Source organism: Rhinolophus hipposideros, assembly GCF_964194185.1.
Source record: "Rhinolophus hipposideros genome assembly, chromosome: 3".
Taxonomy (NCBI): Eukaryota; Metazoa; Chordata; class Mammalia; order Chiroptera; family Rhinolophidae; genus Rhinolophus; species Rhinolophus hipposideros.
This window is the reverse complement of record NC_138049.1, coordinates 86136986-86162915: the sequence shown is the minus strand read 5'-3', so window position 1 is coordinate 86162915 and position 25930 is coordinate 86136986. Positions and strand designations below refer to the sequence as shown.

At 36.5% G+C, this 25930-nt stretch overlaps 1 protein-coding gene across 5 annotated transcripts in view; it reads right to left on the bottom strand.

Annotated features, from left to right (window-relative positions):
* The window catches only part of HMGCLL1 (3-hydroxy-3-methylglutaryl-CoA lyase like 1), a 139565-nt gene that overhangs the window by 37643 nt on the left and 75992 nt on the right, over positions 1-25930 (bottom strand). For 4 of the 5 annotated variants that reach the window (XM_081044821.1, XM_081044824.1, XM_081044822.1 and 1 more), the window contains 2 exons: positions 24298-24361; positions 20603-20791 (listed from right to left, as the gene is read on the bottom strand). In XM_081044821.1, coding sequence (XP_080900947.1) covers positions 20603-20791; positions 24298-24361 — 253 coding nt within the window. Of the gene's footprint in view, positions 1-18787; positions 18927-20602; positions 20792-24297; positions 24362-25930 lie in introns of all 5 variants that reach the window. The other variant, XR_013993106.1, reaches the window with a different exon arrangement.

Genomic DNA, 25930 nt, shown 5'->3' with positions numbered 1-25930 from the left:
CCATGTATTTAATGGGGGTGAATTATGTACACCTATATTTAATTGTGCATATTTCCTTTATTCTCTAATTAGTTTTATGAGATTCAATCCAGGGCTTTTAAGATAGTATCTAAACTTGGAACACATGTATTAATGCTGAAAAGAGGAATTTAGTAGAAGTAAAAAGCTGGGAGAAAAAGACTGTTAAAAAGAAAGAAAACCAAACAAAACACCCTGGAACAGCAGTTTGAAGCAAGGGATCAAGCTACATGAAATAGGGAATAGGCAGACTGAATAACCACAGAAGGTAAAGTGTGGAGTACCAAGTTCAAGTCAGGGCTATATTTAACTACTGTTCTATATACCTGTGGATCGTACAAGATAGAGGCAGCTTCTGCAATCCGTGACCTTGAAGCCACACATTTATGCATTGACCCTAACGGTCACTTATTGATAACATGAAAATAATATGAGAAAATAGTTGTGTTCTTATTTCCTTGATTTGAAATATTTAATACAAAGGGATGGAGGAAGCAAAAAAGGGAGTACGTTAGGAAGCACAAGAGCTAGTTAGCAGAGGGAGAGCAACAGACTGGATAGAGAGCGAGAGTGAGAGCGAGAGAGAGACAGACATAGATAGAGAGCGAGAGAGAGACAGACACAGAGAGAGAAATTACTTGCTACTATTTGCTAATTTTTACCAGCCAAATAGAACAATGAAAAAGGGGGAAAATTACAAAACCAAAATGTAAACAACGAATCCAGGGGGCTTCTTATATCATGTGGTCGATACAGGTGCACAGTCTTCTTTTGGCACACTTAGGAAATGAAAATTCTATTCTTTATTCAAATGCCATTAAGTTATTTACAACTAGATCTGGAGGTTTCATATTTATCATCATAAAGTATAAAGCCAAATGTCCCTTTTTCAGGAGCACCAAAGATTAACAGATTAGAATGTTTTCCACATGTCCATTTTTACCGTCAAGAGAATTTTAAAGAAGTTTTCCAGCTTCCGCAGCTGAGCCAGATGTCAGTGGGTCCCGTGGTGAAATGAAATTGGCAGAGTAGCCTTCTCATGACCCCGGGTTGTTTTATCAGGGATCAGTTTAATGTCTAAGGGCCATTCCTTGCTGAAGACTATAAAAGTTTTTGGATCCAATCTGCCACAATTACAGAAATCTGCTGACTTGGTTGAACCACTGAAACCTAGCAATATATCTTACAACTTTTCTCATATAGCGTTATAATTGTTGTTTGTGTTGGCACAAGAAAAGTAATGGGTCTCATTTCCACTGTGAGTTTCCGGTCTCTGGTTTCAGAAACATCAATAGAGAATATTTTACCAGCCACATTTTTTTGTTGTGTAAACTAGTCGTGGTAATTTACCCGATAGATCCCTCCCCTGTGTTCTCAAATGACCATGGGCTCAAAGATATCAGATGGACACTTTCTAAAACAACAATAGGAGTTAATACCATAATGTTTTTATTTATTTATTTTTTTTATTTTATAGCTTTGGTTTAGGATTATGGCCCCAAAGTCCAAGTTGTTATACTGACATATTTCATTCTTTTTTTCTTTTGCTTTAACTTTTAACTTCTGTTATTTTTTCATGTGAAAAATATATTTAAAGTAGACATATAGTATAAAATAAATATACTTCTACTTACCACACAGTTTAAGAAACAGAACATCACCAATATTTTTGAGTCCCCCTGTAAGTGCTCCTTGATTACATGTCCTTCCAACCCCTGTGGAAAATTCTGCCAATCATTCTTTTGTTGTCATTTATAGTGTTACAATATGTGGCTAATTCGATCTGTTTTTGAACTTTACATAACCCAAATATTATTATGAAGACTACTTTTCTCCACCTACTATTAGATTTTTGAGGTCTATCACATGATTGCATGTAGCTCTAGATATTCCTTACCATGGATTAGTATGGCCTATACTTTAGCCAATCAATTTGAGATAGACATTGAAATTAATTCAGATTGTATTATGAACAAATTTACCGCAAACTCTTTTGCCTTGTCTGCTGCTGTTCATTTACAAGATATTTTCTAAATTTATACCAAGGAATATCATAGAATTTGCAAATGATCAAAATTACTGTAAAGAGCCAACATTGTTTAAAAGTGGGTATATTGCCACATAACCTCACCAGCAGTAGGTGAGATTTTTCTGTAAATCCACTACATTACCAACACTGAATATTGTCTGACTTTTAAATGTTAGCCAATATACCAGGTATACAATAAAATTGCTTATTTTAATTTACATTTTTTTCTGATTAATAACAATGTTGAATATATTTTATGTTTATGTGGCATTTGTATTCTAATAACAATGTTGAATATATTTTATGTTTATGTGGCATTTGTATTCTTCTTTTTGTGTAATACCTAATTAAGTCCCTTGAGCATTTCCTACTGTTTTAAAGGAAACTCTTTAGGTATAACATACATCTAGAGAAGAATAAAAATCCTAAGTGTACAGGTGAATGTTCACAACACAGCAACACCACCCACATCTTATGTAGCTGACATTGAAGCCCTTAACATACCATTCACAGTTACTTTAAATTCCCTGATTTTATGACACATCAGAAAATAGAGTATTTATAGCACAGGACACTCCTCTCATATTATCCTATTTTCGTCTTATTGTCACTGTAGATTAGTTTTGCGTGTTTTTGAATGTTATATAAATGTAATGTTATCATGTCTGGTTTCTCTTGTTCAACCATTTTTTTAAAAAATTCAACCATGTTGCATGTAGCAATATGATGTTAATTGATAAATGTAGATACCACAATCTATGTATGAATTCTATTACTAATGTACATTTGACTTCTTTCCAATTTGGGGCAATTACAAATACTAATACTAGTGTGAACATTCCTGAACATATTTTTTGGTGAATATATGTATACATTTGTTTGTATACACAGGAATGGAATTGCTGGGTTCTAAAGTATGGATATGTTACGAAATGGTGGTACCAATTAAATACTCAGCAGCACTGTGTGAGAGTGCCATTTGTTTCACATTCTTACCAACACTTACCAGACTTCATAATTTTATCAATTCTGTGGCTGAGTAGTGGTATCTCATTGAAGTTTTAAGTTACATTTCTCTGATAACTAATAAGGTTGAGTAGCTTAATGGTCATTACCATACCTTCTTTTGTGAACTGTCTCTTCAAGTCATTTGACTATTATTCTATTGGATTACTAATCTTTATTTTTTCATAGATTAGTAGCAGTTCTACATGTATTCAGTATACTATGCCTTTGTCAAATATATAAACTCCAAATATCTTTCCCCACATGGTGGCTTTTTTTACTCTCATAATGTATGTCTTTTTGTTTTTAATAAACTTTCTATTTTATGGAAGCTTTAGATTTGCTGAAAAAAAATGGTGAAGTTAGTACAGAGAGGTACCATATTAACCTAAACTCTATTACCTTCATACCCAATGTCTCCTATTATTAAAATCGTGATTAATATGTATTCTGCTGTCATTGGATGGAGTAGTCTACAAACATCAATTATTGGATGGAGTAGTCTACAAACATCAATTAGAATAAACTGACTGATAGTGCTGTTCATATCAACTATATCTACTGATACTCTGCCTGCTTGAGCTATCAGTTACTGAAAAAGGTATTTGAAGTCTCCAACTATAATAATGAATTTGTCTATTTCTTGTTTCAGTTCTATAAGTTTTGCCTCATGAATTTTGATGCTGTGCTGTTTAGATGTATGCGAGTATTTGGGGTCCTTTAAGTCTCTTAGATATGGAGATCTATTTCTCTCTACAGGTTTAAGAACGTTCAGCCATCATTGCTTTAAATGTACTATCTGTTGCTTTATCTTCTCTTTCTGATGTCGTCATAATGGGGATATTGTTTCTTTGAATTCTGTCCCATAAGTGTTCTACATGCTTTCTTTACTCTCTTCCACTGTTTTCTTTTGCTCATTTGACTTGATAATCACAAATGTCCTATCTCCTAGGTAGCTAATTCTTCTGCATGGTTGAATAAATTCTCAATTGAATTATTTTGTTATTGTATTTTTAAATTCTATGATTTTTTTGATGGTTTTCTAATTCCATATATTCTGTATGTTCTTGCAGCTCACTAAACTTCTTTAAGAGGATTATTCTGAACCTTTTGTCTGACATTTCAGTGATCTCCATATCTTTAGGGTCAGTTATTAAGAGTTTTACTAGTTCCCTTTGGTCAAATTTACCTGATTTCTAATGATCCTTGATTCCTTACTTTGGTACTATGTATTTGAGTACGTGGTCTCTATTTGCAGACGTTGCAGGTTCGCTTTGGCAGAGACAATTCTTCATCAGTCACCTCAGTTTGGGTTTCTGGACATGTCTGCTGATAATGTCCTTGGGCAGGTGGGGCCTGCTATTAAGGTCTATTTTTGGGTGAGTGAACTGTTGGGGCTCTGAGGATAGGAGTAGGCTACTGACTCAGAGCAGTTGGTTAGGCTTGCTGGCTTGGGTCACTATCCAAGTCAGTCTGTGGACTGTGCTCTCTGGTTGCCTGGATTCTCTGGTCAGGGTTACTAGACAGTTGTGACTTGGTACTATACTTAGTAGTAGTTGGCACTAAGAATTAGCTTCCCTGTCCTGGTGGGACAGCACAGAGAGACCCAGGTCCTATATGGCTCCCTGTTTGGGGACCCAATCAGGCAAAAGCGTGCACGGAATATCCTTGTCAGGTGATCCACCAGTTTTGCTCTGCAGACAGGGAAAAGTAAGGGTTATCCTGTCTGCTTAAGTGCCACTGAACACAGGGCTGTTGGATGGGCTACTCAGCTTCCCGTGGCTCCGCTAAGGTTCCTTGGTGTGGTGAGCTGAAGGCTCTATTCAGCAATAAGTGGGGCTAAAAATTCCCTGACCTGATATAGTGGAAGAAGCAAGTTCAAGGCCACTCTTGGTCTTTGTAGTCTTGACTCATCTATCTATGCCTCAAGTTCCCTGGCCACTGGCTTTTCTCAAGGTGTGATCAACTCAGCCAGGTCTTCTCTTGACTCAAAAGTGGCTGGGTTAGGAAGCCTCCAGATATCCTTGCCAGCCCTTCCTGTCAGAGAGGGCTGGGAGCCGTGCTCTGTAGAGTGAGACTATAACTCAGCCTTATACCTGGGCGGGACTGGGAGGGCCCATTGCAGGCAACTCCCACATTTTCCCTATCAGACTTCAGGGTTGGGAGGATCCAGGAGCCAAGTTCCCCAGTTGCTGAGGTTATGACTCAGCTTTTCTGCCTGAGTGTGGGCAGTCCAGGCCCCAGGGCCAGTAAAACTCCCTGTTTGGGGACTCAAATTCGGCAGACCTCCACCCCACCGAGTTCACTGGTTAGACTGCACCATATTTGGTTCTGCAGACAAGCAAAGCCACAGCTGGAATTACTACTTTGGCTTTGCGGGTAGAAACTTGATCTTCCAAGATCCCAGTGCTGGTTGTTGATCCCCACTCCACTCCTCCTTCTCCCTCATAATCAGAGTCCCAGTGGTTGAGCCTGGTACATTCCCCTATAGATCCCAGTGGGGTGAAAACATAGTAGGTGCCCTAAAAAGCAACCCACATAGGAAGGTGGAGGTGCTGATATCACCCCCATAAGCTTGGGGATGTCTTGGTATGATGCTCTTGCTGGCCTAGGAGTGGGGGGTAGTACAGTGTGTAGTCATTCCTCTATCCTTCCAAAGTCGTCTGTCTTCGTCTCTATGGTGCCAGGGGTTGCTTTAGCCTCATTCCCATGTTCGTGGATTCTTTCAGTGGTGTCTCATCCATGAATAGTTGTTACTTGTTCTCCTTGCGATGAGGAGCAAAGTCAAGAATGACCTATGTCACCATTTTGGTGATATTGCTCGCCTAAACTAATTCTTAAGTAGGCTCTTCTCACATAGGACTGTACTTATTGAAAGAGTATTTCACTTCACATAACTTATTTTCAGATCAATTCAATATATTGTGGGGGAAAAAATCTTCTATAAATTTATTCTTTACTTGTATCTCTCTACCTAAATTTAAAAATGGGGAGGCCATGGATCTGAAATGTCCTCATGTCTCTTTAATGTCTCTTTTTTTCTTTGTTTTCTAACTAAACGCTACATAACTTTAAGTGTCTCTAATATTAACACACATCAAAACTGAACGGGATCTCAGAGATCATCCAGTCAACTTTCCTATTTTACAGCTGAAGACAGTGAGTTTACGGTTTTAGGAGTTCATGTTTTATACATGGATCACTGACTATGCAACAGGAAGACTCTTTACCAGCCTTTCCACATTTTCTATGGGAATCTTTATTGTCTCTTGATCTAGCATCTGCTGAGAACTATTTTGCCAATCCTATTGTTCTGAATCAGAACGTATGGCATTTGAAACACATAGAAATGGCACACTTTTCCTTACATTATGTTTCTATTTCAGTGCTATATATGTGTTTGCATTATAACATGGTCTGGGATATGAATGGTACTGTGTGAGTGGTTTATTTGAAATATGGAATCCTAATAAATCTGAGCAGGTTTAATACATTTCCTGACTGTTTTCATGGAACATGAAATTACAAATCCCCTGCCACTCTTATTCTAACCTTTCCATTTATACAGTCAAAAGTGATCCTTATATAACCTTATCTTTCTATCCATACTGTTTTTTCTTTTTGTTTTTGTATTAGCATAGCAGGTCAATACAATGTAGAAACTCATTTGTAGAAATTTAATGATTGCCTTTTTTAATTGAAAAAGAAGGAAGGGGAGAGAGAGAGAGAGAGAGAGAAAGAGAGAAAGAAAATACTAGTGCGTGGAAGCCTGGATGTTAAAAGGATGTACAGAAAAATAATTATAAATGTATGTGTATAGATCTACCACTTTTACTCACTCCAGCTCACCATAGTTCAAAAAAATTCATATTATCCCCCAATTTCTACTAATCTAATCCAGAATTCCTCTCCGTACTCATGCTAAAGACCAAAGTCTCTATTTGAAACCTTGGATTACTAAGGAGTCCACAATTCTGTTTACCAATTTACCATTTTCTAACTCCGCTACCACTCTCTCTTCTTTCAAATATTTATATCAGGTTTCTAAAAATCAAATGGTTGCAGGAAGGAAACAAGTAAGTGGGATACAAGATGCAAAACAGATCTACCATCTTAGAGTTTGCCCGTTCAATGTAAACTAGAAAGGGCGTGCCCTATTTCACAGGGCTACCTATAACTTAGTTCCAGCCTATTTCCGTCATGCAAGAATATGAGCCTTCTGCGATAAATAAGTTAGACCTTCTTTAAAATCCACTTTAAAATCCGCAATGCAGGATTTTCATGTGAATTCACATAATTTAAGAAGGTGTGCCATCAATGCTTACATGTTTATCTAATTGTGCACCAAGATTGAAAGCAAAAACAATATACATATTTTTCCATAAGATATTTCCTTACTGTCTTTTTCAATTGCATATTTCAAGTCAAATGGCCAAGAGAAGTTCTTTTTCATCTGCCTCCCCTCTACTGCTTCTACTTTTTGTTCAATGCACATGTAAAATTTCCTTAAAGGAATATTGGCTTCATTTTCAATTATTCATAATTCAGTCACATCTTCTTATCAATATCACTCATGAATTCACAATATCACTCATCAATATCACATGAATTCACTCACCTGGAATTTCAGACAGGAATACATTATTGTTTCCTAATTCTACAGTAAGACAACATGATTTTAAATAAGCAAATAAATACCGTAACCACACTGGCAAACATATTCAGATTTCTAAATCAATCACACTTGCTTCGAATTAACATCTCAGACACACTAGGGACTCTTAATCCTTGGGGAGTTCTGTGTCTTTATTTTTAAGCAAATGAGGCCACGATAAAGTAGAATAAAATTCAGCAAGTTGCCTTTACCTCTTTATTGGAGTTATGTCTTAGCAATACAAAAGAGTGCATCTTTTCAATATTTCTTTTTCTTATCCTTTTCCTTTTTCTTTTTTTAGCATATTTGGTATAGGCAACTTGGCATTTTTACATCTGATGTGGGTACTAATACTTTTCACTCTAAGGTCTGGTATCTATTAAGCCTTGTGTATATTCAAGGAGGAAGTGTTCCAAAAGGTCTATGTAGAAAAATAAATAAGATTTTCTCTCCTTATAGAATAGAAACAGTATTCTTTCAATTTGGACTTTCAATGAAAACAGTGGGTTTTAGTTACTGAAGCAAATGTTTCCTTTAAGAATGTTTACTGAACTGAAAACATTTTACAAAGAAATGTGAGCTTTATTTAGTTATCTGTAGCTATTATGAGATCAAAGTAAAAGGAATCTAATTCTCAAAGCATCCTCTTCAATTCTCAACTTTTTTACCTCAGGAAATTGATGTCATAAACATTTCCCATATTCTTCAAGGAAAGCTCTTCACCAAGAAATTGCTCAAGGTATTCATACATTTAATATAAATAAATTTAAATGTTTTAAGCACAATTGAATACCAGAATGTTCTGAGATATTTAAAGAAATATTCATGATTAGTGAGGAAATGAGCCTTGGGGAGACTCAATTTCTAAATGAAGAGAGAGAGATTGATAGAACACAAGAAAGAAGCAATTCAAAATCAGGAAGAAAAATTAAAGCACGTATTACAATGATGCTCAACTAGGGAAGAAAACTAAATTTGCAGGCTTTCCACAGAAAGAAGGTTACCAAATTTCATTTTTATACAAATAATAATCCCAATAAACGGAAAATATGCTAATTTCTTGAATGAGGAGACAAAATTCTTAAGTCAATCCTCTCTAAATTTATATATTTAATGTAATGTATATTTTAGGAATGAGGTTTTGGAGAAATTTAGTTAAAATTCAATTAGACCAAATAAATACATCGTACCTTGGTTTTCTAATGTAATCCACGACCTCTGAAACATTCGAAAACAGCCGACAGCTACGCCTCAGGATCTTGCACTCAGGGGAAGCTGTGTGACATATTCAACTTCTGAGTTGTGTTTGAAAACCAAAGCATTTACTTCGAGTTTACGGCATTCATAAACCAAAATGTTTGTCAACAGAGATGTTCGAAAACCAAGGTACTACTGTATATAAAATAAGGTGTGATAAAAAGACTAATAAAGGAGCCATAACAATTAGGTTTAAAATGTAAAGGTGTAAGAAGAGACAAGATAAACTGGGTTAGTATACCGGTTCGATGATCTTTCGAGAAGGGGGCTTTAGGAAACTGACCTAATCTTTGTAAACTACAGTTGCCTCATGTAAAAAAAAACAGAATTATAAAAATTATCCATAGGATTGTTGTGAGGACAAAATTTCTCAGTTAAAACACAATTTAAAAATTCAATAAATATCGGCTAATACAGTCATAGAATAGAAACTCTAGAGAGACTTGAGAATATAAAAACACGGTATGTGTGATAACCCAACCTTTTGTATTGGTGAGAAAAGAATAGATTATGGAATGCATGGATAATTTATATAAATAATGGATTCCTACCTTACGCTATCAATAAAAATATGGTGCAGTTGGATTATATAATTGATTATAAGAAATGAAGCCAAAGAAAAGATAGGTAATTCTGTATATAGTTTTAGAGTTTTGAAAGTCCTTCTAAGCTAAATTCCAAAGGCAGAAGCCACAAAGAAAAGACAAACTATCAATTGTTAGTCCTCATCTTTACCCAGCATTTAACATAGTTGATCATGCTTCCTCCTTGGTACGCATATACCTTTTCCTTTAGAGTCTAGGACGCAAGACTATTTTGGTTTTCTCCTGACTCAAAAGTCTCTATTTCTCAATCTCCTCTTTTCTCTGGTCTCATAATACTGTAATGTTCTGGTGCTCCATTATTGTTCCTCTTTTCTTCTCTACCTACCCTCTGATGAATTCCCTGATATTTAAGTACTATCTGTATGCTGATTACTTCTAAATTTGTAAATTTGTATCTTTAGCAAAGACTTCTCTCCCAAAACCCATTCTTATATATGTAACTGCCTCCTTAACATCTCTATCTAGATGTTTAGATTTCTCAAATATAATGTGCTCCAAACTCAAATACTGATCTTCACTCCCAAATCTTATCTACTCCTAGCCTTCCGCATCTCAGTTGATGGAAATTCATCCTTCTAGTTGTTCAGGTGAAGATTTTGGTACATATTTGATCTTTTTTGTCCTCTTTGCACTCCATCATCTAATTAATTATGAAATAAATTTAAATTTTAAAATACGTCCAGAATCTTCTGACCACTTCAGTAGTTACCACCTTGATCCAGGCCAACATTATGTATTACCTGGATGACTGCAATAGGCTCTTGTCTCCCTGATTCTAATTTGGCCCCTCCTTTCAATCTAGTGTCAAAAGAGCATCCAGAGTGATTCTTTTAAAAATGAACGCCAAATCCACTCACAATCCTGCCATTTTTTAGCATTTCACTCAGAGTAAAAGCCAACGATTTATAATGGCCTACAAGAACGCTCTTCTCCTCACACAACTCCAGCCCCTCTGGACCCATGGCTGTTTGTTGAACACACTGTAGAATCTCTGCTATCACTATTCCCTCTATCTGAAATGCTCTTCTCCCAGCTGAGAGATGGATTAACACTCTTAAACTTACCTTCCCAACCACTGTAACCTGCCCCCAGACACATACATGTATGCATAGGGAGGATTTAGGAATCAGAGGTACAGGTTTACTTAGCACAGTATACTATCAAAAACATTCTTTCATTATATATATACAGTCATGCACTGCTTAACAACAGAGACATGTTCTGAGGAGAAATGCCTCATCAGGCAATTTTGTCATGTGAATATCACAGAGTGCACTACCACCAACCTAGATAGTACAGCCTACTACACAACTAGGCTACATGGTACAGCCTATTGCTCCTAGGATACAAACCTGTACCACGTTACTGGGTAAAATAACATGAGATTAAATCAAGCACATGAGAAAAATGATATAATCCAGGGATGCAGTAAATGAGGTATACGAGGCTGGTGACAGCATCACCCCGCCCACTGTTTTATAGCAAATGTTTTTTTAATAGGTAGAAAAAGTACACTCTGAAACAATGATAAAAGCATAGTACAGTAAATACATAAACCACTAAAATGTTATTTTATGATCATCAAGTATGTACGGTACAGAATTGTACGTGCCATACTTTTATGTGACTGGCAGTGCAGGAGGTTTGTTTACACCAGTATTACCACAAACACGTAAGTAATGTGTTGCACTACAACGTTACAATGTCACTAGCTGATAGGAATTTTTAAGCTCCATTATAATCTTTTGGTACCACCGTCATTGAATGGAATATCATTATGTGGTACATGACTGTATATACGTGTGTGTGTATGTATATTATATATATGAACGAGTATGCCCTATTTAATAACAGTAATGTTCCCTCCAGAGTGGACTTATAAATAATTCATTTTTCTTTGCATTTACCTATATTTTCCAAATATTTAAAAATCAACAATTTTTTAACTATTAAAAACCAACCAAGAAGAGGAGTGACATCACTAAGATGGCAACATAGGTCATCCCTGACTTTGCTCTCCTAAGACTATTCTTTAATAACAACTATTCTCCAATAACAACTATTCATGGACAAGACACCACCGAGAGAATCCTTGAATACAAGAGTGTAGCCGAAGCACACCCCTGCACCACAGACCTGAGACAGACTGCTGTAAAAGGGTACGAGGAGTGGAAACACTCTAAAGGCTTTTCTCATCCGAGGCCAGCACAGCACCGTTCCACGAGGTCTCCCCTTAGCCTACGGTAACTCCAGTGGAAACAGAAAGCCCAGAGAGGATTTCTAGCTCCTCTAGTATTGTGAGTAAAGGCATAGGAGCCCCTACAATGGTCTCACCCTATCGGGATCACAGTGTAATTGGTGGGGCTCAACCACTGGAAATGTGATTAGGAATGAGAAGGAGGAAGGGCCTTGTGACAACCAGCACTTGTTTCTTGGCAGACCAGGCTACTACCAGCAGAGTCCAAGCAGTAGTCCCAACCAGAAGCTTTGCTCATCTGCAGAACCAAGCTGCTGGTACACTCGGACAGGGTAAAATCAGTGGTGTGCATGTCTGCCTGATATAGGTCATCAAATGAGGAGTTGTTTTTGGCCACAGAGCCTGGTTTGCCTGGGTATGTGACCTGAGTCATAGGCCCCACTCACCATAGAGCTTGGAACTGGGCCCAATCTGCCAAGAAGGACTGGTAAGAACATCTGGAAGCTGTGCAACTTAGCAACACCAGCATGGAAGGGAGTAGACAGAGCTTCTGTCTGCACAGCAAAGCCAGTGGCCTTGCTAAGCCAGGGAATTTGGGGTGTAGGTTTGCTTGAGTTTAGGCCAAAAACAAAGGGTCATTAGTTCTGCTTCTCCTGCTGCCGATAGGCAGGGAAACTAATTCATACTTCTCTCCTTTTGAGGAATGTAGCCTTCAGCCTGCCTAACTAGGGAGCTACCAGGGTGGACAGGAAGCTGTATAGCCCTTCCAACAGCCCTGCTTGCAGTGGAACTTCAACAGACAGCTGAGCTCATGGCTTTCCCCATCTGACCAGGATAATCAATGAGCACTCTTGCCTGATTGGGTCCCCAAACAGTGAACTATACAGGCCCTGGATCCTGTCCTGATGCCTTGCCAGGGCAGATAAGCTAATTAATAGTTCTCCCTAATACTGAGTATAACACCTAGTCACGACCATCTAGTAAGAGAACTCAGGAAACCTTAGAGCTCATCCTACATCCTCTCTTGGGCAGGTAACCAAGCCAGCAGTCTTATCAAGCTATGATCCCTATTTCTACCTTCAGAGCTCCAACTGTTGACTCACCCAAAACCAGGTCCTAACCAGATCCTTACCACCTACCAAAGGAGATAATAAGTGAGTATGCTCAGAAACTCAAAATGGGGTGACTGGTGAAGAACTGTCTCTGCTAGAGTGCAAGGGCAAAGTTTGGAAAAGGAGACCATGTATTCAAATGTGCAGAAACCAACATAGGGAATCAGGATTACAAAAAATCAGGTAAACATGACACCCAAAGGAAACTAATAAAGCTCCAATAACTGTCCTTAACAAAACAGAGATGGATGAACTGCCAGACAAAACGTTTTGGAATAATCCTCTTAGAAAAGTTTAGTGAACCACAAGAACACACATAGACAACTAACCAAAATTCAAAACAAAACAAAACAATGATGGACAAAATGAAAAGTTCAACAAAGAAACAAACTATAAAAATCATAAATCTTACATTTGAAAAACTTACATTTGGAGAATTGAATACAGAGCTTCAAATGCAAAATCTACCATGCAGAAGAACTAGTGACCTGAAAGATAGGACATTTGAAATTATCGAAACAGAGGTGGAAAAACAAACAAAAAAAAAAACTATGAAAAAGAGTGGAGAAATCCCGCAGGACTGATGGGACAAAATGGAAAGAAACAATTTTATATTAAGGAAATGCCAAAACAAGAGAGGAATGACACCAGCATCATCGTGGCCTGAGTCATTTTGGTTTTCTCTCCATTTATGACTAATTGAATATCCATAACCATAAAAAGCACCTCAGCACAGCATAAAAAGAAAGCAGGTCCATCCATCCATGTACCTGAAATTAGGTGTACTGGACCTCAGTAGAGTAAGTGGAGGCCGGCACAGTCAGTCACAGCATAGACAGGTTTGGCAGTAATACAATGCGACCTTTCTGGCAGAGGAGGTAGAGAGTGAAGATGTTTTGTGTGTGTGTGGTGCTGGCCATATAACCATTAACCAGTTACATTAAAATAAACCCAAAAAACAGTCAGGAGGATAACACTTTGTTCATTACCAAACTAAGCAATTTCAACCCAAAATTCTAAAGGAAAAGGTCTTTGTCAACATATTCAGGAATGAGTGTGCATAATGCTTCCTTGTAAATATGAATTTTCAAGAGAAAAAAGAACTGAGAAAAAAGAAACCTGAAAATAAATTAGAAAATGAAAAACTTAATGTGTTTTAATACAAACAAAAGGGCAAAAGAACAAGATTTCCAAATTAAAGCCACATGTGTTGAGAGAGATGTGACAAGCACTTGGTTGAAAACAAGATATTGAAATCAAGATTAAAACAATAAACTGAGACATTCACACAATGGGTAACAGTAGTGCTTGAAAAGGTACTGATTTTTGAAATTTCCATGTCTTATGCCAAGGAAAGAACCATATGTTGGCTCCAACCCCCACCAATAATAAAAAATCCAAAATTAAGTCTTAAAGAAAGACTAGACTGGTAAGATAAAAATTGTATGACTATGTTATTTTTTCCTGGAAGTGATATAAGCAACAAGGATTCATTTTAAATTAAGAATGGTTATTTTTTTAAAAGGTGAAATTCACCAGGATGTGTCTCTCGTCCTGATTCAAAACTTACATTATTTAATATTTGGTAATGGAAGGAGAACTGACTCTGAGTGGCGAACACACAATACATTATCTATATATTATATATATAATATATATACCTATATATAGATAATGTATTATAGAAATGTACACTTGAAATCTATAGAATTTTACTCACCAATGCATTGCAATAAATTTAATACAAATTTGAACAAACAAACTTGAATTATTCTGTGCAAAGAAAATAACAGCTTAGACCAGGAAAATAACAGATTATTTGGTACAATCAGAGGTAAAGACTAGGAAACACCTATTAATCTAATTATTAGAATAATATGGTCACATTAATAAAGTCAAAATTGCTAGGAAGAGCAAACAAGATATTTTGATTATATCTGCTCTGTTAATTTTATTTATCTTTTCAAAGAATTAGGTCTTAGTTTCATTAATTTTTTCTATTGTCTTTTTGTTCTATGTTTCATTTATTTCTGCTCTATTTTTCATTATTTCCTTCCTTCTACTGACTTTGGGCTTTAAATTGAAAATTTTATTAAAAAGTTCATATGAATACATACTTTATCTTCTAGTGTAACAGAATTTTGCATATTAGGAAATGGGAATAGAGAAAAATGAGACTTTTCCAATATTATTTATAGATAATAGAAAAGTCAGTGTCTTAGCATAATGTTGCCTGCAATTCTTAAATGAAAAAAAATAAGTACCCATTGGGAGGACACTGGGAAATTTCAAGAATATGAAGCAAAAGCACAACTTAGCTTCACAGTGAGTGAAAAGTCATCACTTTCTCCTCAGCTCTACACTTTCTACTCCCTCTGAGTTGCATGGTCCTTGACTCTCTCTGTGTACACTTGCTTTCCACCTCTGACCTACTCAATCTCTAGGTCCCAATGAAGATATTCTATCTAATATGTTTTAGGGATTTTCCTGCGTCCTATGAGCTGTGCCTTCTGGTAATAGACATCATGAAATATAAATATTGTTCCCTCTTTTATCTCAGTCAATCAACTGTAAATTAAAGGAGCTGATATAGGTGTGGAATCAATGATTAAAAAAAAAAAAGTTAAACCATAATTTAAAACAAACAAAACCAAACTTTCTGCTGATAAATTCAATGTTCTTTTTTTTTTTTACTTTTCTGCCTATTAGAACTTTTTTAAGTAGAGGGGAAAAAACAATCAATTTTTATAACATTTGCCCATTTGATCATTATGGATGAATGGTTATGGGAGAGGCAGAGCAGTTTGGGAGATATTACCTTTCATGGTGTGCTTCAAGCTTATGTTCTAGATATAATCCGTTTAATAAAGATTAAATACTTCCATTTTAGCATATTATAGTTTAATATCCTGTGTTATTTTTAAATGTTGATTAATTGAATGCCAATTTAAAATGCCATTTAGCTCAGAAGCAGCTTTCTGCAACTACCCCTGACATACCTGTTTATACACAGAAACAGATAAAATTATATTATCTCTAAAGAAAAAAACCTGACAGATCACGTATTGCCAAAATTATAGAGAAGTTTATATTAATAAAAATATGGTGGAGATACAAATTAAAGCAAAATCATTCAAATGTATACTCATTTTTCATCACTGATATAAGAAATCCAACCTCAGGTGAAAAAAATTTAAAGAGGTAGTTTTTCATTTTTTTCTCATTGACTTTCATGGCTCCGGAACTCAGCTTACACAGACTTGAAATTTGGACAGTGTTAAATTACTGTTGGATTTATTTTCCTCTTTTTTTTCTTTTGATGATAACTTATACATCATCTAATCTCCCTATGAGAACATTTTCCAACAGCATACCATGCTGGGAAAAGATCATTGTGTAGCATAAACACGCAAACAATCAATCAAACCAAAACTATTCAATAATCAAAAAGCTTCTGGGAATACTGACTTGAACCAAAACAGTTGCCTTATAGCAATATCACTTAGAAACTTTAACATCTGATTCTAAGATCCATGACAGTGTCTGATAAAATAAATATTCATTGAATAAATTAATGATACATTTTGTGAAGTATTTGTAGGAGCTTCCAATTTTCAATTTTTTAATTTTCTTTTTTGCTCATTAATTTCTATTTGGCTCTTTAAAAGATGTTGAAGGAATGAAAATATCTAGTGCGTGTATTTGTGAACACCTTTGTAATACAACGCTTTATGCCTCCGGGCTCTACTCACAAACAACTTGTATAATAAAGTTACTATTAATATTAGTAGTAGTTTTAATTATAATGACTGCAATAATAATATTACCTAAATGTACTATTACCAAGGCAACTGTTCTAGAAACTCTCCATCTCATTTCAGTTGTATGCATTCTACAGATGCAGAACTGAGAAGCAGACTCATCTGGTTAGTGATTAGCATTTTAAAAAATTCTTGAGAACCTCAAAAACAAGTGTTTGCTGTGTGGTAGCATTTAAATATGGCTTAGTAAGAGTCAGTATACAAAAGAAGTGCTTTGATGTAAAAATTAGGTAAATGATTTTGTTTTTCTAAAAGAGAATAATAAACACATGGAAAACATTATGAAGAAAGGCACATTAAACTAAAGGTCTATTAAATTTAGGAGAAAAAAGGCACATAATATTTGTTCAGGAGAAAGCTAAATATTTCCTATTGTGTTTTGTCGGTATGCTACCAATTAGTATGGTACTGTTTTTGTGGCATTGGATCTCATTTGGTTTATTCTGCTTTTACCCAATTAAGAAGACTCAGATCATTTGAGATGAGAAAAATAGAGACTGTACAATTGTTTGGTATTAAGTAGATTAAACAATTTGTTCACTGGTGTTTTACTTAGGTCCTTGGGAATATATTAGAAGGTGAAGCTCAATTTTTACATACAAAATTCAGGTAAGTATATTTGGCTGTATAAGTTTCTTTTACTACTAAAATGTACATTTTGTCACCTCATTTTCTTGACCTTTGGTTTTCATTTGTTATGAATACTCCACACATAAATCTGTAGTCTCAGAATGATTTCTCTGTATTAAATTTATCTGATAATTACAAATTCTTGACTTCCATATGACCATCTACAGTCCCATAAGTCATATGTATTTGTCATTAAAAAGTACAATAAAATCTGGAAACCCAAGAAAAATCCCTCTACTACCCTCTACTACATGACTAGTATGTGCTTTCCAGACGGAGGGGCATGTTCTATTTATAACTCGCATTTGTTTCCTACCATGTCGCCAAGTTTCCACTTATTACATGTCTGCTTGCCTTAATATTAACTTCCAGTTTGGAGCACTGTAAATTGTTTCTCAAGCCCTAAATTAAAGCAAATGATATCCACTCCACATCCACCAATTTTATTAGAAGCCACTTCAAAGATTTCACTTTCAAAAATGAAGTATGGCAACTGCTTCCTGAAGCCAAGGTTAGCCCTGTTCATAATGAAGTGAAACTTGCTCTGATTTCCCTTCTATTTAAACACTGACAGTTTTCTTTTTTTTTTCCTCCTCCACTGTTGATGATGATGTTACTGCGGAGGGGATGGGAAGTGAGGAAAGAGAAGGCACCGGTGGACGCTCCCTTACTTGATGTTGCTGGCGACCAGTATACATGTTGGTAATGACATCCTAGTACCGCATTGGACTATCTTTATCAACATAAAAGTTCTAAAGCATTTAAAGATTGTCTCAGCTACACACAGTCTTAAAGAAAGCAGCAATATATATATTTCTTAAGTTGTCACTGGCTTATTAAACTATATGAAAGTGGATGGCAAAAAAGAGAAAAAAACCTCTATAACTCCAACATTTAGCTTCCTCATCAGATTTCTACTTTCCGATCATTCCCTCAATTGTTCATTTATACTAGCCTCTGTGGCTTAATGTCATGTTGCTTATTACCTAATCCACTGACACCCTCTTCACCTATTTACACGGTGACTATAACAAGCTCTGAGGCAATGCAACACCAAATGAAGGACACTACAGCCCCCCAGGCCCCTAGCTTCCCTGCTGCCTTCCTGCCCTCCATATACACATAGATCGTGGGCGCATAGTAACAGAACAGATGTTTATAGTCACACTACCTACTAACTACCACAGGAGCTGCTGAAGAGTAGAATACACACGTACGCACACACACACACACACTCAATATTGTTGGGCTTAAGTTGAAGATATGTTCCTTCAGAAAAGGTTCTTGGCACCTGAAGGTGCTGCTAATCCACAGCCTCTTCAGCTTGGCTCTTTCAAATTTGGCAGGCAATGGAAATTTCAACCCTAAACCCACCTGAGGAGTGGCAAAAGGTTATGCAGGATAAAGGGAGACTATTTCTCCTTCTCTCAGCCAAGACCATAAGAATGAATGTGCTTACCTTCTCCCTTTGGGAGGCAGAATTCTTGCTGGTTCATCCTTTGACGGAGGGTGTGGTATTTGGGCATGTCAGCCCTATACAGGTTCTCATCTATGCTCCACATCTTGCTTGGCGGTTGTTTGGTGCCCACCCTGTATGGCTGTTACAGGATGGGCAAATGCTCCAGGATTTCAGTCATCTCTTTGTAAATAGAGACCATGTAATTCAACTGATTCTGCAAATATTATAATGCTTCGTTTCTCCTCTGAATATACTAGCTTTCTTTCAGTTTCTAGGACAAGATCCTCTTCTCCCAAACCTTTTGCCTAAATGATGTTTCATCTGCTTGAACTATTCTTTACATAGACACACACACAGCCCTTATCGGGGTTAATTTCTTCTTATTCTTTAGATATGATGTTAAACAGTATTTCCTCACTCAGACAGGCCTTCCTTAACTGTTAAAATTACAATACGACATCAGCAATATTTTGAACATGGGCATTGTCAAGAGGCAGTCTGTCCAGAAGCAGAGGTTTGGGTTCCCAGACTTTGCACTGTAACCCTGTATCCCAAAAGAACTAAACTAACATCCATTATATAATAAATAGGCTACAGGAATAAAATATGACTCAAAGTGTTACCATATAGAGGATATGTCCATACAGAGAAACGAGAAGAGAGAGGATGGGGGAGGAGGGGAGGGGAGAGAGAGAGAGAGAGAAACTGAGACACACCTCTTCAGGAATTTAGAAACTTGCTGGTCAGAAACACTTAATAAGTTACAGTTGCAGCTGAACACAGAATCCTGAAGTGATGCCTAGTTCTCTATTGTTTTAGAAACTAAAATACCTAGGGAAGGAAAATTGTCAAAACTCCCACGCCCCAAAGTCCATGGGATATGATTTTTTTCTTCTAACTCAATACAATGTTCCTTGCCTGCTTCCAAAGAATAAATAAGGATCTGTGCACATATGTTACAAAGTCAAAATAAGCCCTTGTGGGGCTTGGTCTTCGCAATGTTTTTTAACTTCTGCCAAGCAACTGTATACTTTAGGACTGTAACAGTAACCTCTACATACTGATTTTCAGCTTCAATAGAAAGCTTTCATACAGTCTTATCTTTAGTCGTCAAAATATTGGGTTCTATGGACGTTAAATAAACATATCAGCTGACTTTAAAATGCTAAAATTAAAAAAATACCTTTAATATGCTATTTATATCAATTCTTTTAAATACTTTCAAAATAACCGAGTTATCATTAGAATTTAATAAACACTTTTTAATCTTCCACTTTCTAGATATCTTCATTTTGGTCACCTAACAGTATATACTTGATAAGTACCAGGGGGTTCTTTCAAAAGTATGCTTGCCAACATTAGGAAAACATCCTAAACAAAATATTCTATATTTCAGCACCATACCTCCTCATCATAGAGCACCAAATTATCAAAAAGAGTATTACTTACACGATTATATCATTACACTCTACCATGTTTGTACTTTGCACTCCCCAAAATGCCATCATATTTCAGCCTACTCAATTTCACGTGGGAGTTGAAAAAAAGCAGACACCACTTTAAGAGGATTAATACTTTAAAAAGTACAAGTTCAGGAATTTTATCAAGTCCCACTAACAGTAATAAGAGACATCATTGCCCTAAAAAACATGTGCAATTGACAAACATCTCCCAAGTGCTTGCCATGTGGCAGACACCGTTTAAACATGATATCCACAGCAATTTAAAAATGTTATCTCACTAAAGCTCTTAACACGTTTGTATTCGGTATGAAGATACACACCTTTACACATACACACAAATAACACAAAATACCTGAAGGGCCGTGAGGATATTGGCTAAGGCTTGTCCGTAGGTGTCATGACAGTGAACGGCCAGAGCACTGTAGGGGATTTCCTTCATGACGCTTTCCAACAATCTCTTCATACTTCCTGGAGTTCCCACTCCAGTTGTATCTCCCAGAGAGATCTCATAACAGCCCATGCCATACAATCTCTTAGCTACCTATTGGGACAGGTGAAGAGCTAGTAAAGCAATGGAAATGAACAGACTCAACCCCTGCTGTTCCTTAGCAAACATCATCTAGAGGTAAAAGAAAAAAAAAACAAAAACAAACAAACAAAAAACACAACTAAGACTGTTATGTATCCATGGAAAACATTTTAGTTTTCTGGTCTTTTTCCTAGTTCATTATATCCTAAGCATTATATGAAACTTTGACTGAGATTACTGTAATTTTCTTTTTTTCTATTATTCAAGTTTGCCTTAGTCATAACTATTTACCTGCATGTTCAATTAGAATCTATAAATTACAATTCCAACTACGGAAGACTTATTTTTCTCAAATTGTTAATCAAACAGAAGCATTATAAATTTACTTTGGAAGTAGCATTTCTCAAGGCATTCAATTAGGCATCAAGAGATAGTTATACCAGTCTCAGCTCTGCCACTCAGCAGCTATGTAATTGGTGGAGTCACCAAATGTTTCTGGCTTAATACCTTTGGCTCATAAATGGATGCTCTTGTGAATATGACCTTACATTTCTTGACTCAAGTGCTAAGTAGTGATCTTATATAGAGGTAAACTGCAAGGTCCCTACAAGTGGAATAACTAATACTACTTCCAAAGAACAGGAAGAATTGGTATGAAGGCAGCATGTATGTTGACAAAGACACGGGATCTGGAATCAGACATGCCTGGATCTAAATCTCAGCTGCCACCCATGCTACTCATGTGATACTGGGCAGAAGATTAACCTTTTAAAATGTCAGTCCCTATTCTGTAAAATACAGACAACAAAACACCTGTATTAAGCATATTTTCTAAATCTGATTATTTAATTTTTAAGAATTATTATATGGATGATATGAATGACACGGTTGGCAATGAAAATGAAATGAGGATATATAAAAATCAGTTTGTACAAAATCTGGCACATGGTCACTCATTAACTCCCTTCTTATGTATCTCTTCAGTGCCATTGTGCTAGGTGCTGGGCCCTGTGCTAGGTGCTGGGATATATTGGGGACACGAATACTGAGATGGCTCATGCTGTTACGGAGCCTAGAGTCATATGAGGACAGACCTTAATCGATTCCATGCGGGAATGTGTAAATACAGCTAAAATAAGAATTTCGAAACAATGGAACAGGATTCTAAGAACATGTGGCAAAGGAAACTGACCTAAATCTGTCAAGTAGGAAGGGCCCAAGTGACAGCTTGAGATAAAGAAAGCATTAACTTGCTGAAGAGGCTGAGAAAGAAGGGTATAAAAAACATATTCCAGGTAGAACATAAAATGCAGAGGCTGGTGTATTCCAGGAAACTGAAATAAAAAATGCAAAGAACATTTCAGACAGAAAAAAGGTCAAATGCAAAGAACAGTGTGATGAGAAAGCAAAAATCAAGGGGGGATAAAGCTACATAAAGGAACGGTAGGCATAAGGCAGACCATACAGAGCCTTACACAGCAGCCAAGTTTAGGATTCTGGTTGAAAATTCCATCATAATAGCAACAAGAAGCAATCATAGTATTTGGGGTAGTGGTGATATAATCAGATTTGCTTCTCAGAAAGGCAATAACTATATCAAAAAAGGGTGAAGGGTACTCAGAGGGCTAACTAGTCCAGGTAAGAGGCTATTATTGGATGAAAACTGGGTTAAAAAAAAATCATGATGCTCATTTTCCTCTACTACCTACGAAATGCTGGAATTTCTTAATCCACAGGTCAAAGAGCATGAGGCTTAAAGGAGAAAACTAACCAGTTGGAGGAAAATCATACTTGTGGTGTCAAAGGAATGAAAACAAGGGTGTCAGGAAGGAGCAAATGATCACTAGCCCCAAATTCTGCTGAGAAGATGAGGAATGAATATGACCTTGCATTTGACCCGAGTGCTAAGTAGTGATCTTATAAAGAGGGATTTCAGTGGAGTGAATGGTCTAGAAGTCAACTTGGAGTATGATGAAGAGTTTCTGGCACATGACGGAATGGACACCACTGCTGTAGACAGCCCTTTGACGAGGTGTAGATGTAGAAGGATGGAGATAGATAGTTGATAACTAGATGAAAATGCTGAATTAAGAAAGATTTCAGGTGGAAGAGGCTTGAACATTTTCGAGTGTCAACAGAAAGAATTCTATATGGTTGAATATAGAGGGGAGTAAATGAGGGAAGGACTAGAGACTTGAACAGAGCGAACATAGTTTGCAACAGTCCTTTCAGAGAGTAAGACAGTGAGTTGGCCACACAATATGTTTGAATAGCACAGAAGGCCCATTGAAGGTTGCTGGTCATGAATTCCTAGTGTTTTCAGTCTGCTTGTTACATGATTCTTTTAATGTACTCCTCAAGCATTCTGGTATGGGAACAGAGAGCCTGAGAGTGTGTGTGGTCCATCCAAATATGGCACCAGGCAGGGGCCCAAGAGCAAAGGGTTTGGTGCACAGGCAGAGTTGGATCCAGGTTTTGTGGACTCTGAAGTTATACCATTTTGGAAGTGTTAAGAAAAAAATATATAATTGTGAATACAAATTAGTAACAGTGTCTTAGGAGGATCCTACTATGCAAGTAAAGGGCTTCCACATCTAAGTTTCTTTTTTTTTTTTTTTTTTTTTTTTTTTTTTTTTTAATAGTAGATCTGCCTCTGTGTGCAAAGGTCTGGCTTAAATAATGGAGCATGCGATATCTCTCTTTTGAAAGATCAGCAGTCAATTTCAAAAGCACACATGAATGCACAAAAATAGGATTGGCTTTAGCCAAACTGTCAGTTTAGCCAGCTAAATTTTAATTTTCTAACAATGCCAACTTCACTGCTTCAGTACCACATTACTAAATGTATGAAAATTAACAACCTTAACAAGGGGTGCAGATTAATATAATTCATACACAAATGAGTTTCTGAGACAGTCCAATATAATCTCAAAGACTGAGCATTTTGTATTCACTGGCATCAATTAAACAGAAATGGTCAGTAACAAATAAACTTTAATAATTAGGTCCTTAATAACTATAATCTATTGCTGGAAAAGTGCTCTGAGACAGCAACTTGAATTTCAGCAGTAAGAGCTCTAGGATATGCAAGGAACAAAAACACTGAAGCACTGTATACTCTAATACACGTGCAGAAGTATGCAGGAGAAAAACAAAGAAATGCTACCTGAGCAACCAAGGCAGAGTTGAAGATGTGTGCACAAACTGTCCTGACATTCTGACAGAAGTGGAAAGGTCACTCACCGTAGTCTACTCACATAAAAACAAAACAGATATTTTTATTCCCTCCACCTTTGAGCACCCAAATGATAAAACTCAAATGTTAACTTTCAACAGTGATAGCCAATTATTGGTCTTCAGTGTTAAAATGAAACTACTAGTTAGTAATCACACGTCTCCCACTCCACTGTCCCCCTTAGTCGTCATTGTACAGATGCACTAAATAGTAAGGAAAATAGCCCAATGAAAATAATATACAGCGTTTCCCCATGAACCAGAAAACCAGAGCCATATCTTACCTCTGTCACTTTTTGCGGTGTGATGCTTCCTTCATATGGACAGCCCAGGGTACAAGACACATACCTGCATTTAAAACATAAGACAATATAAATATGAGTGTGGTCGATAAGCCACTCCCTAAGTTTCATTTTATAAAAATAAAGAAATAGCCAAAAAGTCATCGAGGAAAATGTGTTTTGCACTATTCCTTCGTTATTACTTCATTCTCAGACCAAACAAAAACAAGTTTTGAACATTTTCATTTTGACTCACAGTTTTCTTTCTGTATTATTTGATGGCATATGGGAATAGGATAACAGGTGTTTATCTTGTGGAGGTTTTTTATACTTTAGCAACATATGAGCATTCAAAACAGAAAATACCAATGAAATATATAGTGTGATTTAAATAAGTACATACATTCAACTGTGAACTATCCAGGTCTTTGGAACCATAGAAAGAGAGCATGCAGTGGCTAGCTGAATTTCTCTCGTCACTCCCATCTGGATGTTTTGGCCTCATTTTAGATAGTCATGAATCACCCCAAAACTCCTAGAACTGGCCACAACCTCAAAGTTCATCTTGTTTATCTCTCGTGGGTGTACCTAAATCACCCCAAACAGAAGAGTGTCTCGGCTGTGTTTAAAAGGCTCCAAATAAAGATATTCCATAAGCTTCTTCAACAATTTAATATAAAAAGTCAAGCCTTTCCTGCAAGGACAATGATACATTTCCATCTTAAGGTATTATGCTTTATAAAAAATCTGTTTTAGCTATTTTCAGCTCAACACCAATCCCATTTTATTAAACTTTCCTCAGAGACTTTACAGCACTTGTATTAAAATAATGCATCATGATCTGATTGTTAGGAATGAGGCAATTCACATGAGGGAGAGGAGAGATGGTGGGAAACGAGGCTGAAGATCCAGGACTTTGGGCCAGAACGAAAGGCTTTAGATAGCAAGGCTCTTGGATGCCATGCCAAGGAATTTGAATTTTGAGATCACTCAAAATTATTAGGAAACGTAGTGACAAGGTCAGATTTGTTTTCCAGAAATGTAATTTCTTGGTAACTCTGGAAGTGGCTGCCAGAGGAAAGGTGGGGGCAAAAACATGAGAGAAGGCACTACCATTATTTCCTTGATTTTCCCATGCTGTTGGTTGGATGATATACTATAAATTGCCTAACAGATTTTAGAATAAGAAAAATATAACACATATTAAATTATTCAATACATATCCATTGATACTAAAGATGTAACCTAATTTCAAAAGTTTTAAAACATTAATAAAGTTGTATTTTGGAATTAAAATAAATTAGTTCCATAAGCCAGGCAAGCAGTTATGAGAAAAGGGAAGCAAAAAAAGGCAAATTCATCACTTATTTGAAAGTGATGCTGGGCAAATATAGGGTGATGGAAGGAGAACTGACTCTGGGTGGTGAACACACAATGTGAGATATAGATGATGTAATACAGAATTGTACACCTGAAACCTATTTAAGTTTACTAACCATTGTCACCCCAATAAACTTTAATTAAAAAATAGTCACACTGGGAAGGAAGCCCATCTTTCTGCCCTTCCAAATTTTATAATCTAAGCTTATTGTTTTAATAAGCTGTATACATTTAATCAACATGTGTGAAAAGAAAA